The 18,447-nt window shown below is 39.0% G+C and overlaps 1 protein-coding gene across 2 annotated transcripts in view; it reads right to left on the bottom strand.

The window, feature by feature from the left end:
• The window catches only part of FKBP15 (FKBP prolyl isomerase family member 15), a 51,792-nt gene that overhangs the window by 9,331 nt on the left and 24,014 nt on the right, over positions 1 to 18,447 (bottom strand). For both annotated transcript variants that reach the window (XM_088792724.1, XM_088792723.1), the window contains exons 10-21: positions 16,865 to 17,007; positions 16,317 to 16,374; positions 14,842 to 14,949; positions 12,249 to 12,351; positions 11,667 to 11,773; positions 9,992 to 10,097; positions 8,469 to 8,578; positions 8,058 to 8,165; positions 7,509 to 7,603; positions 6,319 to 6,421; positions 2,531 to 2,702; positions 757 to 893 (exon numbers count right to left, since the gene is read on the bottom strand). In XM_088792724.1, the coding sequence (XP_088648850.1) occupies positions 757 to 893; positions 2,531 to 2,702; positions 6,319 to 6,421; positions 7,509 to 7,603; positions 8,058 to 8,165; positions 8,469 to 8,578; positions 9,992 to 10,097; positions 11,667 to 11,773; positions 12,249 to 12,351; positions 14,842 to 14,949; positions 16,317 to 16,374; positions 16,865 to 17,007 (1,350 nt within the window). The remainder of the gene's footprint in view (positions 1 to 756; positions 894 to 2,530; positions 2,703 to 6,318; positions 6,422 to 7,508; positions 7,604 to 8,057; positions 8,166 to 8,468; positions 8,579 to 9,991; positions 10,098 to 11,666; positions 11,774 to 12,248; positions 12,352 to 14,841; positions 14,950 to 16,316; positions 16,375 to 16,864; positions 17,008 to 18,447) is intronic.

The raw sequence follows: 18,447 nt of genomic DNA, 5'->3' as shown, positions 1-18,447 counted from the left end.
AAAATATAGATTAAAACAAGATAGCATATTTCACCTATCAGACTACAAAGACTAGAAAAACTGATATATGCAGAGTTAAAAAAAGCATGGAGAAATGGGCGTGCTCAAATAGTGCTAGAAGTATAAGCACACTCTTCTTTTGGATAATCTGGCAATCTTTATTTAAAAAATTTACATGTGTAGCATTTCCTCTAATCCAGACAATCCATTTTATGGGAATGCTCAAACAAATTCACAAAAATAGCTGCATAGTACAAGGATGTCCAAAGCAACAATGCTTGAAATAGTGAAAAAACAGAACATAAAACCCATCAATGGGCGATAGTTAAATTATGGTACAGTCTCATAGTGAACTACTAACGTAGTAGTTAAAAAGAATAAAAAAGTACTCATTGTTATTAGTATAATGTCCACGATATTTTTAAAAAGCATTAAACGTGATCCCATTATTGTTACAAAATGATATCAATGTAGCTATGTGTATGTGTGAGTGAGTGTGCAGGTATGTTTTATACACACAGAAAACAATCTGGAAGGATAACCATACATTGTTTACAGGTGGTTACCTCTAATGCATGAGATTAGAGAAAAGAAAAAGATAAATTTTATTTTTTATTTTATACTTTTCTGCCGTATTTGTATTTGTTACAATAAGCACATACTAGTGCATTCTTTAAAAGGACAATTAAAATGTTTATTAAACAGCGAATCCTGGCCACTTGGGTTCGACAGAGAAACTTCAGTTATAAAACTTACCTTTTCCAGAGACTCCTTCTCAGCTCGAAGGTCAGTCAGCTCTTCCTCCAGGGCTGTCACCTTGAGTTCCAGTTGCCTCCGGCTTTGCTTTTCACTTTTGAATTTGGACTGTGCTTGCTCAGAGGTCTCTTGGAGCTCTGGGATTTAACAGCAGAAGAGACTTGGCTGCAGAACCAGAGCTGCAGTGGACTATTCGGCATCCCAGAAGCTTCTTTAAAGTGACTTCCCAATTCTAACACAGAAGCATCTTCCTCTCCCTTCATTCAGCAGCACCAGCAATTGGTTCAAGCCATAAACTGACCCGCACCTTGCAACCCAGATTTAGCTCTGTATGTGTATGTCACTTTCCACACACACAGAATGGAAAAGTAAAGTTCCAGGCAGTCACAGCCCACCTGCAAAATGTATCACTCCCACAATTCCATTTCAGTCACCATCTCAACACAGTGGACAGATCTTTGTTTGGTATTGGTCCAGCCTTTTCTCATTGCCTGGGTAAGATGTTCTTAATTTTCTTGGTAGCTGAGACATTGTACCAAGACCTTGCTTTCAAAACAACCCTTCTCAAATAAAGCTATTTGGTGTGTTTTTTAAAAATATAATGCATCAAAATTTATTCTGTTTGGAAAACTTTTGAGACCCCATGGCACTCTTGAGGTAATTGTCATAGGGTACCATAAAAGCAGAAAAGAGGGTATCTTTATGACATTCAAATCTAAGAATGTCTCTCATGTGTGCCCAGATTATGCTCTAACAGAAAGGGGATTTATCTTCAAGGTATCACTTTACTAACTGACATTAGTGATTTTCAGCTATCAGACAAGTAAACGTTGTTTCTTCCCTACTCTGCTGTTGCTCCAGCTACATCCCACACACTGGTCCCCTCTGTGCCTTCCACATTTGTTTCTATACACTGAAGTGGATGAGTCAACATGCTGGTCCTCCCGAATCTTCTATTCAAGTCACCACGTCTTGAGTACCACCTTTGTGCCAGGCACTCAGCTGACACTAATTTGGAGGAAAGGATTTTACAAAGATGAGCAAGACACCATCCTTGTCCTCCAGGGGCTCGCATTCTAGAGGGGAAAACAGGTATATAAATAGTGCTGATCAAAAGCAACATGTGATAATGGTCATAATAATGTACTCAGAGATAAAGGATTTTAAAGAGGTCAAATGTTCTAGAAAAAAACAGGAAAGCTTCTGGAAGAAGCAGATTTTGGAAAGAATTGGAGGCAAACATTGGTGATGGTGGGCATACCACGTCCAGAGAACAGCATGGGTAAAAAGCAAGACAAAACCCATAGGACAGGCTGAAGAGCAGCAGCAGCAGGCTGGCTGGCGTGTCCAAAGCCAGGATGAGCACCATGGGATATAAGCCAGCCTGCAGGGGCCTTGAGTGCTGGCTGGAGCTGGAATCCATCCTCTATGAAAGAGGCAACCAGTACAGGAAGCACCTCTTCCACAGACCTCCTCTGTGTCATTAGTTAGAGGAACACATTAACTCTTCCAGGCCTCTGAGGCCAAGTGTTAAGTACCAAAGATACTGAAGGCAACACTTGCCCAAACAAAGTGGAATGGTGACCACTGATTAGCTAAATGAATAGTCAGTTCTTTTGTTGTCCTTCATGTCAGACAATCACGTGGATTTATACTGGTCCACCTTAATTTTTGGCTCAGTCCTTCATGAACTTCATGAGCATAATGCCAAATGTACTGGGAGGAAGGACATAGTTTATGGTCAAAGTCCCAGCCCTTTCCACCAAGGACAAACCTGAGAGCTCTGCCTGCAGTTTGGTGAGCTGGCCCCTGAGGACATCTGTCTCCTTTACACTTTCTGTCAGCTGTACCTGCAGTTCTGTTTCTTTCTTCTGGTGAGCAGTCATTTTCAGCTGTAGATGAGAGATCTGGGCAGTGGCTGCTGCTAACTCTTCCGTCACCTTGGCCTGAATGGTAACAAAGTATGACGTCACTTTAAACAAGGGTGTACTCTGCCTCTAAGTGATGAGCCAATCTCACATACTCTATGCTGACTGAACTGGTAGGAAATGAGCTAAACCCACCTTCAACCTACATTAAACCAAAATCAAGCCTTCAAAATGTGCCAAGTCTGTGACTCAGAAATTCCCTTGCAGAAATTTGTCCTTAGGAAATACGCAAGATTACAAAAATTTTGCTACAACGATGTCTAGTGCAGCATTGTTTATAGTTGCAAAAGAATGAAAAAAATAAAATGCTAAAAAATGGGCTTGATTAAGCAAATTATACTACCTATCCTGTATGCAACTATTAAGAATGGTGTTATGAAAGGGTACTTAGTGGCATGGGATACAGTCACAACCTGTTGTTAAATGTTACCAATCTGATACATGAGAAATGGTATTCCTGCCATTTTCTAACTTTTCTAAGATAAACGTATTTTTTTAAATAAAAAAAGATATTTTAAAATTTAAACTGAGTGTCTTCAATGGCAATCAATTTCTAAGTTTACAATTTTTCTCCAGTAGTACTGTACTACTAGTAGTACTATAACGTAAATATCAGTCCCAGGAGAGTTACTGCTTCCGGGGTTCTTGGAAGAAAAGAGCTAATAAGGAAGGAGACACTGCAACATTTCTGACTTCTCAATGTATTTTGAATGGCACTCAGTACTAGCCAAACAGGAGCAAAATATTTTCAAGTATTTTGATGAAACCAAAATGACTACCCTGGAAAACCCTCTAATGATGTTCTGTGTGTTAAGGGTGATGATGAACATGATTAAAAGGAGGTCAATAAAAAGGAATGGTAAACAAACGACAAAAATACCATATTAATTTCACCTGAACTGATGTGCGCCTATAAAAATTAGGAGCAATCAGGATAAGAAAGGCAGTAAGTGGTTGCTGTGCTGGTGACTAGACTTGATGTTTGGACAGCAGCACATTTATGGGTTGGACCACCTCTCCTGCACTAGCATACTGCTACTGCCATTACTTCTCTTACACTGCTATACTTTACATGCGTTTTTCCAGCTGTCTACTTTCTTATTATCACTCGTCCTCCTTATGTCTGTGGCTCAAGAGTTCACTAACATTAGAAAGAGGACCGCTTGCACAAACCCTGCAGCAGCTAAGACGACGGGAGGGGAGGCAGTGGGAAGGATGGTCACTCTCTCACCAAAGGACAAGCAGAGTGGACGCTCACTAAAAAGCTCTTTTTATCTCAGGACCTTATACAGAAAGGCCTACTGGAAGCACAAAAAGTAATACTCTCACCCAAACACACACACACCTGCACAGAGAAATAGTGAGGGGGTGAATACTGCATTAACAATGGTTATCTTTGAGTGGGAAGGCTATGGGTGAGTTCTATTTTATGCTGGCTTATCAGTATTTTCAAAATTTTCTAGAATGAACAGATGCAACTTTTGTTATCAGAGAAAAGTATGTGTGAATACACATATGTATGTATATATATATATATGTGTATGTAATTAAAGTTTTATTTTTTATTTTTAAGTAAGGGTTTGCAATATCAAGTGAGAAAAGAAAACATCAAAAACCTATATAGTGGATGGGATGGCTCCCTGGGTCCCACCCTGGATCAAATTCTGCTGTTGACCTGGAGAGCTGGGAAAAGAAAGCAATGACAGGAAGAATCAAGATTTCAGAAAGACAAATGAAAAAAACATTCAAGTTATAGAAGGAGGAAATTGGTACAAAGAGAAATGGCAATTTGGCAAAGGAAAAAAACATAGCTGACTGGAAATGAGACCCTGGGCAAGTCTTTTACTCTCCCTGGGCCTCAGTTTGCTCTTGTAAAATAAGAAGGTTAACCAGAGGACCTCTCATAGTTCTTTCAGTGTTAACCATTATTCCATGGTTTTAGTTGGCTATATTAATATTGTCCTAGAGAAAAATAATTAATTTCGTTTACCAAATATTCACTGTGCATGTAACTGTTAACTTTCAGAGCTATCTGAAGGGACTGTCTCCAGGGATGAAAGGACCTTGATTATCTCCCTTTAAGAAGGGAGATATCATACGGAAGACTGTTAAGTAAGAAAGAAGTGGAACAAAAGAAAAACAGGGGAGAGTCAAACTTTGAAAAGTTTCACTGAAATAAAGGTGACCAAGTGAAGCATATGGTATTTGGTACCTGACACATCAAGAACAGTCGACAGCTGGCCCAGGAGATGCCTTCAAACAGATCTGTGTAAGGTATAGTGCCTAGAAACTAGTAGGTATTTGACAGATATTAGCTGCTATTACTAGTTTTGTTATTATAAATAGAGTATCTACCAGGATGGATGCACTGTGCCAGACATTTTTGGGGTTTATCAATATGAAACATTTGAGTGGATTAATAAGCTAATTCAGGTGTTGGCAAACTATGACCTCTAGGCCAAACTGATCTGCTATCTGGTTTTGTAAATAAAGTCTGGGAACCACTGATCTAGAACAAACTACAGCAATCATTTTACACCTGAATTGTGAGACCAAACAATTTATCTGGCTGCCCCTGTGAGGCCTAAGGACTAAAAAAAAGAAAGAGTAAAGGAAAGAGAGAAAATAAACATTGAGGAAGGAGAAATAGTAAAAAGTGACTCCAGCACTGTTTAATGACATCAATGTCACAGGTTACTGAACTTGATCCGTGCAGGCATTAGGAGTTGGCCTCAACAAACAAGGGAGGGTGAAAAGCAGCAATGGGAAAGAATCAGGGTCAGGACTGGACAGGGCTGTGCAGGGCAAGGCACTGCTTATGTAAGGATAAGGGGTCAAAGACATGACTCCACGATACTATGGCTAAGAGAACACAAAGAAGTGACAGCATGAGACACAAGTAAGGAATCCTATCAGAATGTGAGAAAGTGAGTGAAGGCCACAAGTGATAAAGTGCATTCCATTCAAATGTTCATGTTTTTAAAAAACATTCAAATATAAAATCTAAACTACTTCTTAAACCTCTGAGAAAATAGGAGAAGAAAGGGTTGAGGTCTCCCAGCTGAGGAGTGGTAGCCCAAACAAAAAAGGAATCCATTCTGGATAAACAGTGTCACTGAAGCAAGGACAGGAAGATGGGCTTCAGAATCAGTCGATCCCAACACAAGACCCACTCGAGTCTTCCTTGTAGCTACTCCAGGAACAGTTTGAAATCCCTAATTCTGACCTAACTAATGTCAAACAGCTGTGCTTTAAAATGCTCTGGAGCAAACTAAACACAGAAGAGGAAGCAAACAAAACAATCTTAAATTTCACTAAAAACATTTGTTACATGGCATAATAGGCATTTTCTGTTGATTTTGTCAACAGAATAAATTTAATTTCTAATAAGCTGTGTAATTCTTACCTTAAATTACTAAAACCAGTGATTATTTTTGAGTCAACTTATTGCAAGGCATATTACAAAACAGCAATCTGGATGATGGACATACTGAAATCTGTTGGAAGATTTCTAGTTCTCTTCCCAATAATGGCAAAAATTCTGCTGAAAAGCAGACTGGGAAGTACATACACAGGACCAGTCCTTAGCTCTTACACCTCCTGACTTGGGCTTTTCTCTCCCCAGTTACTTTACCTTCTCTTGCTCAGCATGCAATACTCTTGCCTGTGTGTTTTCCGTGGCTGTTTGAAGTGAGCTGTTCCTCTTCTCCATCATCAGGTTACTTTGCTCAACATACCTATGAAATAAACAGGGAAAAAGACAACATTTGTCAAGCACCAAATGTATACCAGTGCAACCCAATGCACATTCAATCCTCACAACATTGCTCTATACCTCCATGAAAAACAATCCGAAAGTACTTTGTTTCCCTTAGATCTGCAATAATCAAGATTGGAGGCAGGAAGCTGGACTAGAGTGATTGCTCTTAATTTGCATGATGAAAAGGACATGACTGCTAAGGGGAAGGGTCTGTAGGGAGGGGGAATGAAAGGGGAAAGAGGCTGGAGTAAGATGGCTGCAAGGAGGGAAGAAAAGAAAGCCACTTCCTGCGCCCTTCCACGTGAGAGACAAGAGACACTAGAGAAGAGAAATGTGGGAGAATTATTTTTTAAGTAAAATACTACTATGCTGTGACATGTACCCCTGAACATGCCCCCCAAATCTTCAGAGGGACTAGAAAAATTACAAAATGCTTGAGTTCATTATGGAAATCAGTGAAGTTCTGACTGATTAAATAGTCAGCCTACAAAGAAGAGAGAAGAGCTGATACCACTTTTCTAAGTATTAACACTACTTTCTGAGATGAGGAAACTAGGGCCAGCAGGAATAAACAAAGTGCCCAAGCTACCGTGTTTCTCCAAAAATAAGACCTAGCCGGACAATCAGCTCTAATGCATCTTTTGGAGCAAAAATTAATATAAGACCCAGTCTTATTTTACTGTAACATAAGACTGGGTCTTTAATATAACAACATAACATAACATAACAGCATAACATAACATAACACCAGGTCTTATATTAATTTTTGCTCCAAAAGACGCATTAGAGCTGATTGTCCAGTTAGGTCTTATTTTCGGGGAAATACAGTAGGTAACAACTGAGTAGCCAGGATTCAAACACAGGTCTACCTTACATCACAGCCTACTGAGCTCTTTGTACTAAAATGCCTCTCAGAAAACAAGTAATAATTCACATGACAGGCAGGAAACAGAAATAGCAAAAACACAGATAAACTGTGCCAAACAAACATGTTTATTTAACTTGGGCATTTACAAATTAAACCCTTTTGTCCAACCAAGCCAGTGCCCCGTACCTGTCATTACCTCTGATTTCGTTCAATTAGTTCACTAATCTTGTCATTCTGCTCTTCTATCCGACTGCTCTTTTCAAGGATCTCTTGCTTCAATCTTTCATTTTCCTAAATTCAAAAATCTATGATATATAACTTAAGTTTTCAAGAGAAAAGTGCTAGATAAAAGGGAATCAACCTGAACTGTCACATATACATTGCTACTTATTTTGAGACAAAAAACTAAAACTTATGTCTATATAGATATAACACTTAAAACAACATTGTCAAATTATACCTGATGAATACAAATCACTATGCCCAATAGATTCACCACATAAATGGCTATAAAATGAAGTGAAATTCTGAAATGTGGTCAAAAAAAACTGTTTTCTCCTGCTATGTGGTGATAAATCACTTGGACCAAATGAAGCTATAATGGATTTTCCAGATTTTCCCAACTCAGTATAGCATTTATCACATGCTCTCGATTTCTGAAGTGAAAGTTTTAAAGGGTAAGTACATCTAGAGAAACTAGAGTAAGACCCCCAGGCGGAGCGTTCTGTTTCCAGTCACTCTTCACCTGAATAATTCGCTGGATGTTGCTCATAATCATGCTTGTTTCCATAGTAACCGACATGCTAGGAATGAGCCCGGAATTGCTGGCACTATGCTTCTGTAACTCTTCAACCTGCAAAAGGGATGCCAGGGAGACTTGGTGAGAAACTTTTAAATGGAGAACTATAATGTACCCAAGATAGGACCACTTTTTTTGAGGGGGTTAATGAGTTTTTGAGACAATCTCTAATGTAAGCTAGAATTTTCTTCTGCTAACTGGATCCCAAAATAAAAACTATCCTTTTAGGGAAATAACTACTAACTACAATAAATACAGGAAACCAAGTGAGAGTTTACCTGTAGCTCTGGTTGCTCCCTGTTTGTATCCCCTGCTTGTACCCCATTTTCAACATAGCTCCCACCCCGACTCGGTCACCTTAGTCATGAGATGATCCATTTTATCAGCCACCTTGCTGACGGCCATTCGAATTTCCGTGTTATGTTGTCGGGCTTCACTCATGAGAAATGAAGCCATGTCACCTGATCCTAAACAGAAATAATCCAAAAAGAAATTTAGGAAACTGGCGCAGAGGATACTGTATGAGAAAAACCAACAGCTCTTTCAGCAGAGGAAAGAAAGAAATTCACATTTCCAAGTACTAGCAAATACTGTGCATGATTCACACTGTTAGGAGAAGGTGTAGAGCAGACAGAGGCAAAGGGCTTCAGAGCTAACAGGAACCAAGCCACACTCCTGCAAACTGCACCGGGGGTACAGTCTGGTCCCAGGACACACGAATGCCCACTTGGGTCTGCCACAGCACTCGCAGCTCAGATTGCTTCTCCAGTCGTCTAACTGCATGCCAGGCATTGTATCAGGTACCAGAGACAGCAATAAATAAAATATGGTTCCTGCCTTTGGTGAGCTCAGTCTGATGAGGGGAGACTCACATGTAAATAGATGATTACAACAGAGTGTTTTAAGTGCAAAGAATGGACCATGTACAAGGTACAAAAGGAGCAGAGAGAAAAGCAAGATTAACTCTTTGGTGACACATATACCCAATTATGTCCCTGGGAGGAGAGGAGGGAGGGATGGTAGCAATCAGGGGAGGCTACACAGAGGAGATGACCGACTTGATGGTTTCCTAGATGGAGAAGGGGCAGGACATCCAGACAAAGGTTCCATCCAGGAAACGCTTACCACCCAGGACCATAAATTATGTTGGAGGATATACCTGCTTCTTCCTACCACTGTCCTAAGACCAAAGGTGATGACCATGCAAAAGACAAGCTGCAGAATAAGGTAGGACGCCATCCCAGCTACCTGCATTTTATTTTGTTTTGTTTTCTACATAAGATAACCACCTGTACATGCATACAAGAGATCTGAAAAGTTACCCAAGTAACTGTTAATAACAGTTTCCTATAGTCAGGAGGTTTTAATGATGAAGGACAGTACTTTTCACTTTACACCCTTTTGTGTTGACTTTTTAATAAAAGTATATTATTTTCATAATTTAAAAATTTTAACAAAGTAGCTTTGAGATATTGAACATCCACAGTCATCATGCTTTATCCCAATTTCCTCCAATGTTTTCGCATTTTCTATAAACTCTACAGAATCACTCTGACAGAGGAATTAAAAAAGGCTGGCAGGAAAAAAAAATGCAAGAAACAAAATCCACAAAGTGGGATGAGGGTTTTGGGGGAGTCAATGGACATATTCTAAAACTGGATTGTGGTGACGGTTGCACAACTCTGTAAAACTTATTTAAAAAAATTAAATTATATACTTAAAATGAGTGAATTGTAAGGTGTGTAAATGATACCTCAACAAAGCTGTTTAAAGAAATAACAAAAGGGCAGAGATCTATTGGAGTAAACATGAAAAAGGGGTGGGAGGAAGAAGAGCACAGCAAGAGCAAAAGACGAGAAACTGAGGGGATCACTCCCTACCTTGAAAATGGGGAGAGTGTGAGAGCGGTGCTGGGTACAAGGGCCGAACAGGCTGCAGCTGGGTTGATGCCTGGGGATAAGCGTAGGCTGGCATACCTGCATAGGGCTGAGAAAATGCCAAGTTATAGCCGGTTTATAAAACATTCATGTCTCTCTTTTCTGCTTGTCTTTGGTGGAATAAATTGGATAAGCTGAGAGAAGGCTCAAACTTACTGAAGCTGGAGATGGATGAAATCAGGGTTTGGTATTAGGTAAGAACTGCAGCAGGAGTGTTAGCTATGCAGCCCAGTGGTACCCGGTCACTTAAGTCCTACCCAGAAAGTGAGGGAAGGGTATCTCAGATTATTCCCCAGTCCTTTGGTGATATGATTTAATTAAATAGGAATTCATTCCCCAGCCATCGGTCTTATTGATGGCCTCAGAAATGTTAAAACTAAGAAAACAGTTTCCACTGAGGTAAAAGGAGCAGTGTTCACTGAGATGTCAAACTAAATCCACCAGTCTCCAAAGGGTGCCTCTTCCCTGCTAGATTTAAATGCTTATCCATGTAACCAAGAGCTCTCATTTTCCTCTGAGCCTCAGTCACCTCAACTATAAAACAAAAATAATAATACTATTTCTTAAGGTTGTTGTGCGGACTAAGTGAAGTGATACATAGGTAAAGTTCCTAAAAGCTGGTAAGTTAAGTGCCTGGCAGATTAAATGCTCAATAAACAGCAGCTATCATTTTAATGATGATGGTTATTCTTCCTTGAATTAAGGAAATCCAGCTCATTTTCAGGAACAGATGTAAGTACCCAATCATTATATTTTTTTTAAAAAATCTTCATCAATAGGATAGTAATTCTCCACCAGGGAGTGGAGAGAGGACAAGTAGGACATTTTAAAATTCTGATACACCCCGTCCTAATGAGACACAGCCCACCCACCATCACTCCCACTCCTCCATTAAGAATCACCAAAGAATTGAGGCCCATTGTCATTGGGAGTATATCTTATCCATCAAATATATTGGGGCAGAAGAAAGAGTCCACTATGCTGGCAAACAGTTAGCAAAGCCAGAGAGGCTGCTGCCACTGCCTTTTGTAAAACCTGAAAAAACCTACTTTAAGGGATCGCTTTTATTTTTTTTTTTTAAGGAGGGCACAGCTCACAGCAGCCCATGTGGGGATTGAACCGGCAACCTTGGTGTTATTAGCACCGTGCTCTAACCATCTGAGCTAACCAGCCACCCCTAAGGGATCACTCGGTACAAAAACAGCTGTATTTTCTACGCAGCCTCCACTCTCTACCTATGACCATTGTGCTAAGTATAGTGCAGAATCTTAGCCTATCAGCTACATGACAGAAAAGAACACAGAAGACATCAATATATCCCCGTCAACTAGACAGGTATGAAAAAAAAGGAAACAAACCTGGATTGTGCCTTGACTAGGTGCCAGGCCTTGTACCAGGTGCTTTGCTTGTTCTTGCATTTTAATCTTTACAACAACCCATACGGTAGGTAATCCTTTGACTGGTTTAGAGATGAAAAAGTGGTGGTTTAGGAAGGAGAAAAATTATCATCTCTGATTGTGGGGAGCTGTTACTGTACAAATTGTGCAGGAAGAAAAGAGACTGACTAGAACCATAATAAATTATAGCTATAACTGACACAGTTTTAAAATGTTGTTACCTGAAAGGACTGGCCATTTCCAGATACAGCTGAGTGGGACTCAAGAGATGCAACTTGCATGGAGGCAGCAGGGGGTGCTTGGAGCCCAGAAACAGACGGCTGAGGTGCTAAAATAAAGCAAGAAGTTTTCACCATTACATACCTTGGCTTCTAGGTACCAATCTGGACGAGTACCTTACAGACTGTGGCTTTAGACTTGATCCCTCTCCTCACCTAATCTCCTAAAATCAACTCTACTGACGTCTCAGCAGGGGGACCGTGGAAGGAAAGTGAGTGTTCTTAGGTGCTTATGGCTCAGACTGACAATCCCATCAGCTGACAGGAAGCACAGAATTACAGAGAGGGAGATATCACATTAGCTGAGTGTAGACTTCCAAAACTGACAATGCCACACATCGGAGGACACAGCAAACTCATCTACAAGCCTGAAAATGCCCTATCCAGGGACAAACTGGTAAGTTCTACTACACTCAGTCCAGTTCTCAGTACTGAAACGATGCAGCCTAACAATATAAGGAACAATGATGGTAACTTTGGTGCTGACTCAATTCAAGGCCACAGAGCCTCAGAGAGCTTCCTTACCTTGTGAGGTCATCTGTGGTAGCACCGGATGGGCTGGCTGAAAAGAGGGCTGCATTGATGGAGTCGCCATGGGATGCCCGGCTCCCTGAAGAGCACTCAATTCCTGAAACAGGCACAGGCGTTTTGCTTACTATGTATGGGTCCTTAATTGAAGACTAAGGCTGACTGTCCACCCTAAACCTGCTTACAACACAGGATTTCTAGGCAAAGAAGAGGAAGGAACAGCAAGCAGGAAGGCAAAGAGTTTAGGGTACAGGCTGTGAGGACAAAGCATTCTATTATGTAATACAGTAAGATTCCTTCTCCCTCCCTATAAATCCTATCAAATAATTAAATATAATTTCCTCACACATTCTACGTTGTTGATGTTCTGTTCTCTGAAGCTGCTAAAGTGGCTGCTCTCTAGAATGTATCATTTACCAAACCAGCAGTTACCTTAAGAGTGACCTAGTCTGTTCCCACAGAAGAGGGGTCTCTTGCAAGGAAACCCAGGGAATAATCCAGCCTCTTCTTTTATGCCAAATAATCTCCACAGACCTCAAGGTACTCAATGAAAATCAGACGAGTAGCATTCTCTGTACCTCATTATCATTATTTTGGGATAATACAGTTTTACAGTGTTTTCCTCCCCCATTCTTTCTTTTCATAAAAATCAAAGCAATGTTGGTCCCTCCTGTAACTCTAAACAAAGTTATCTTACTAACATCTTCCTTATGTATGGAAGGAAAAGAAAAACCTGAGGCACAACATACAGTCACTGTGATCTGCTATGCATTACGGTTCAAGGGTTAAAATCTCTTTAACATTCTTTCACTTTGGAACTTCCTCTTGTCCCTGATATTCTCAGAAATGTATTATGCATTTCTGGAAAAGCATCCGTTTTACATCGCTACAGCTCTAAATTAACCTAAAAGTATAACAATAGAGTGAAAGAAATTACAGAGCACTGGGTTGCCTTTCAAGAGAAAAATGCTTTGCTTTACTTATTTACATTATTTATATTATTGATATTAACATAAATGTTTTGATATGACATCAATTTTTAAAAAATCAGGTTACAAAGCAATATATAAAAAGAACGGCCTTTTGTTAAATACGTTTCTTCTTTCTTTATCATAAAGAATAAGTAGCACCTACAATTTTTAATAAGATTATCCAAATTTCATTTCCAGAGAACAGGTAAATATCTTATAACAACAGGCCACAGAAATCCTATCCTCCTTTAAATTTTAAATCTACTTAGAGCTTTTCCAAAAAGAAATAACACAAAATAATTGTGAAAAATAAAGCTTATTCCAGAAAGATTTTCTTAGGAGTATGACCTTTGCTTTGTTTTACATCAAAGTGAAAGAGTCCTAAAAATCAATCTCTATTAAGCATTTCAATTCAATTGAGAAAGGATGGTTTAATTCAATAAGGAACTAATCAATAGAAAAGAATTAAGTTAGAAATAAGTTATTTCATTATCACACATCAAATTCCAGATGGATAAAAATTTTAGATCTAAATATAAAATAAATATTTCTTAACAACACATGTGATGTTTGTATTTGAAAGTGGGAAAGCTTTCTAAGCATAAAGTCAAAAGCAAAAAAAAGAAAAAATTGATTCAACTGCAATGAAATTCTTAGACCTTCAAAAAAAAAAATCACACTACATACAATGCCAAGTAACACAATAGTGTGATCTTTACTAACAGGTAACATCAGTGGGAAGACCAACATTTCCCAAGAGGACCTAAACATTCAATCCATAGGAGCTGAGCATCTTTATGGGTTGGGCATCATGCTGCCTAAAGAACGATTTTTACTGACAATAGAGTTTGTTCCAGTAGAAGACTAAATTACCTACTTAAAACTGCCCAGTTCTTGTGGTAGATATGAAATTGCTTCCATGTCTTAGAGGAAGTGCTAATCACAGTAGAAATACATGTACTGGGCCGGCCCAGGGGCTCAGGCAGTTAGAGCTCCTTGCTCCTAACTCCGAAGGCTGCCGGTTCAATTCCCACATGGGCCAGTGGGCTCTCAACCACAAGGTTGCCGGTTCAACTCCTCGAGTCCCACAACAGATGGTGGGCTCCACCCCCTGCAACTAAGATTGAACACGGCACCTTGAGCTGAGCTGCCACTGAGCTCCCGGATGGCTCAGTTGGTTGGAGCGCATCCTCTCAACCACAAGGTTGCCAGTTCGATTCCTCAACTCCCACAAGGAATGGTGGGCTGTGCCCCCGGCAACTAGAAACGGCAAATGGACCTGGAGCTGAGCTGCGCCCTCCACAACTAAAACTGAAAGGACAACAACTTGAAGCTGAATGGCACCCTCCATAACTAAGATTGAAAGGACAACAACTTGACTTGGAAAAAAGGCCTGGAAGTACACACTGTTCCCCAATAAAGTCCTGTTCCCCTTCCCCAATAAAAGCTTTAAAAGAAAAAAAAAAATACATGTACTAATACCAACCTGTATTGTTTTGAATATAAGCTCTCTAAATAATGATTCTGGGTTAGAGACAGAAAAAGCAATAATTCAAACCAAAGGAACAGAAGACAGCAACATCTGCATTATTCATTCTAATACAGCCAAGGGAACATACTTCGATTTCCGAATCATTGGAATCCAGCTGTGGTGGAAGGATGGGCAGCATGGGCTGGCCCATTTTAGCCATCCGAGAGATCAACTTGGCCTTGACTATATCTGGATTCTAAAATAAGGAGAAAGTCATAAAAATCACTGTAATCAAGGTTCATTAATTTCAGTCAGCTCTGTCTTTAGCTCTTGTATCACACCCAACAAGTACCTGTGCCATATCTATTTCAAACCATTTCTTCTAGAAAGTGAGTTTTGTTGACTAGAAGCATACATGGGTCATATATACTAATAGTAGTAAAAATAATTCCCAATATGTTTGGAATGGACAAAGTGGTTTCATACGTATTACTTCATTTCACTCAAGTCTCCCACCAGGCATAATTATTCTCATTTTACTGATGAAAAACTAAGGTACAGATTAAGCGAGGAAGGTATTTTAGACGATAATGCCTCTCAATAGGCTGGGACCAATTCAGTAGACATTCAGAAGAGATTTGGGGAGAGAAGGAAACAGGAGCTCTTTGTTCTACACTGTGGTTCACTGAACTCTGAGTTGGCACTGACTCCACGCTACACCCCAGTGTAGTCACACTGACTACACACTAGCTCCTGTGCTAGAAGCCTCTGGATCCATTATCTGGTTCAAAGTACACTTTCAGAGTGGAGAGTGCATACCTCTGAGGGGCACAAGGTGATCCACTGAGTACAAAAAGAAATGATCATAACTTCTATATTTCAATTCTTTTTAACCTTCAGTAACAAGACATTAAGCCTGGTTACAGTGGTTGCCAGTACTTTATGTATATAATTTGTAAATAGACATAGACTGGGAATGTGTGCTCATTTTTTTCTTAACTGATGGAGGCATATAATCCAAAAAAGTTGCATCAATCAAGAGAGGACTAATTAATTATATAATCACATCCACAAAATGGAATAGTGTGATCTAGAGACAAAATAAGACAGAAAACTTTCTATATACTAACATGGAAAGACATTGTTATATGTTGTAATATGTAAAAAGCAAGGTAGGTAATATATACAGTATGCTATTTTTTGTGAAAGAAGGGGCAGAAATAAAATATACATTCCTATATGCTTGCATCTACATAAAGAAACAATGAAAGAATATATAAGAAACTAATAAAAGCAGTTACAATGGGGGTAAGATGGAATGGGGTAGATGGAGACAGGGGTGGGAGACAGTCTTCTCAGTGTATATACCTTGTTATATTGTTTTGATAACTATACCATATGAATGTAATTACCTATTCAAAACAAAAAATAAAATTTAAATGTAAAAACAAAAGAAAAATGATTAATTTTATGCAATGTGAATTTTGCCTCAATCAGAAAAAAAGAACTGTAAAAAAAGAAAAGAGAAAGGCTGGAGACCAGTAGTCTACTAGAAGTTACTGAAGCTTAGAAACAGGCGACAAAAGTAAACTGGGGGTGAGGGAGACACACTCGTATACTTACTGTATTTATCGCAAGCTGTTCACTGAGGGAGTTAGATTTGGCACGAAGAGCCGGCTCCCTGAAAACAAGTAGACATATCCAGAGATGAAAATAAAATCCCTAATCACGAGTCCAGGTTATACTGGATAAACAAAATGTTTTTGAAAATGTTTGCCAATTTAATAGCTGTAAAACAGAATTTTAACTCTTTAGTTTGCATAATCTCTGAAAGCTAGTGAAGATTAATCATTTTCTATCTAAATGCTTATTATCTACATTTCTTTCCTTGGGTAAATATTTTGTGATTATGCCTTTGCCCAAATTTATTCCAGAGTTTGGCAGGTATTCTTAAATATCTGTGTTAGTGCTTTTACAGACTATGAATATTAATACTTTGTCAGAAAAATCTTTCATATTTCCCCATTTCCTTCATCCTATTTTTTCCCGGTTATTTACTTTTTTTTTCTTTTTTCTTTTTTTTTAGTTTTCAACTATACCTCTATTTCTGAACCCCTCTTACAAATAATTTTCATGGACAATAAAAGCCTGATACAACTTCAGTATCTTACCCTGATTTGAAAGGCACAGACGTGGGTGGTGACACAACAGGATCAGCAGGGAGGCTGTCAGCACCAGGTATGGGAGAAGGGGCCACAGAATCCCGGGAACTAACACTGTGCCCGTCAGAGCCAAAATCTCTGGCAAACTTCACCTAAGGAAAGAGCTCACAGGTGGAATATAGGCCACCAAAAAAGGCACCCTTCCCCTTCCATCCTCCTTGCATTTTACTTATTCTTCATTACACAAATCACTACCTGGTCACTGTAAGCAAATCAGAAAATATAGATAAGAAAAAAAAGGTAAGAATCACCTGCAATCCAACTACAGCAATAACATCTAAGGATTTTGGATGTAGCATTTCACATTTATATTATCTATATGTGTGTATGTATGTATTTTTTACAAAAATGGGGCCATATTGTTTTGTAATCTGCTTTGCTCACTCTCTGATGTATTTACATATATCCACATAAATGGAAATTATTGACCGATAACATCATTTTCTAACTACTGCAGCATGTCTAATTTCAAGGGTCATGCCCTTAACTGTTATTACCTCCAAAAAAAAAAAAAAAAAAAAAAAATCTCTAAAAGATTTTGGGAACCGAAGTCATAAATATCTATGCTATTACAAAATATATTTCACCAATCCCTAGCTGTTGGACACTTAGTCTATTTCTAATTTTTCCTACCACAAACAATATTATGAATAGCTTTCTATCTGTATCTTTGCACATCATCTTAAATATTTCCAAAGTATAAATTCCCTGAAGTTAAACTGTTGGATAAGACGTATGCTCATTTTTAAGACTTCTGATACATAACATTCAGTTTCACACCAGCAAGGGTGAACTACTTTATACACTACAAGTAATGTAAAATCTTTCTCAACACTCTTGTCACACTGGCCATAATCATTCTGTATCTGCCCTGTCAATTTAATAAGCATATCAATTTGTAATTGATTATTGGTAAAAAAAAAAAAAAAAAAAAAAAAAAACTTTTTTCTTACTTTTACAAAAATGCCAGTCTTGACGGATATAAATTGGTTTGTTATCTATTACCAGCCATGATTTCTTCAAACTCGAAGGAAAACTGAGAGAACGTAACAGCTGTAAAAAAGGCAGCTGGAAGCATGTCAGTGAAAAAGGGCTGAAATGACCCAGTAGACAAAGGTGTCCAGTTAGGAAAGAGTCACTGAGAAGAAAAGCATATCCTTTCTCTGTTGTAGCAGGAATAACAGCCACAGTAAAGATGACCATAATATTTGTTATTTGTGTTGTATTTTATAGTTTATGGTCACAAACACCATCACATTTGGACCTAAAAATCATTGTAAAGCAAACAGGGTCTTTTTTTTTTCTGAAGGGGAGGAGGGTAGCATTAATTAATCACAATTTATTACACTTTTATCATAGATATCACCCATATTCATGATAAAAATTATAAATGGTGGGCGGCCAGTTGGCTCAGTGGTTAGAGTGCAGCGCTCATAACACCAAGGTCACCGGTTCAATTCCCACATGGGCCAGTGAGCTGCGCCCTCCTCCACAACTAGACTGAAAACAACAACTTGACCTGGATGGAGCTG

The sequence above is a fragment of the Rhinolophus sinicus genome, chromosome 16 (assembly GCF_057876585.1).
Source record: "Rhinolophus sinicus isolate RSI-liver-muscle chromosome 16, RSI-T2T, whole genome shotgun sequence".
Classification (NCBI taxonomy): Eukaryota; Metazoa; Chordata; class Mammalia; order Chiroptera; family Rhinolophidae; genus Rhinolophus; species Rhinolophus sinicus.
Note: the sequence above shows the minus strand (reverse complement) of the source record. Positions and strands in the feature narration are given on the sequence as shown.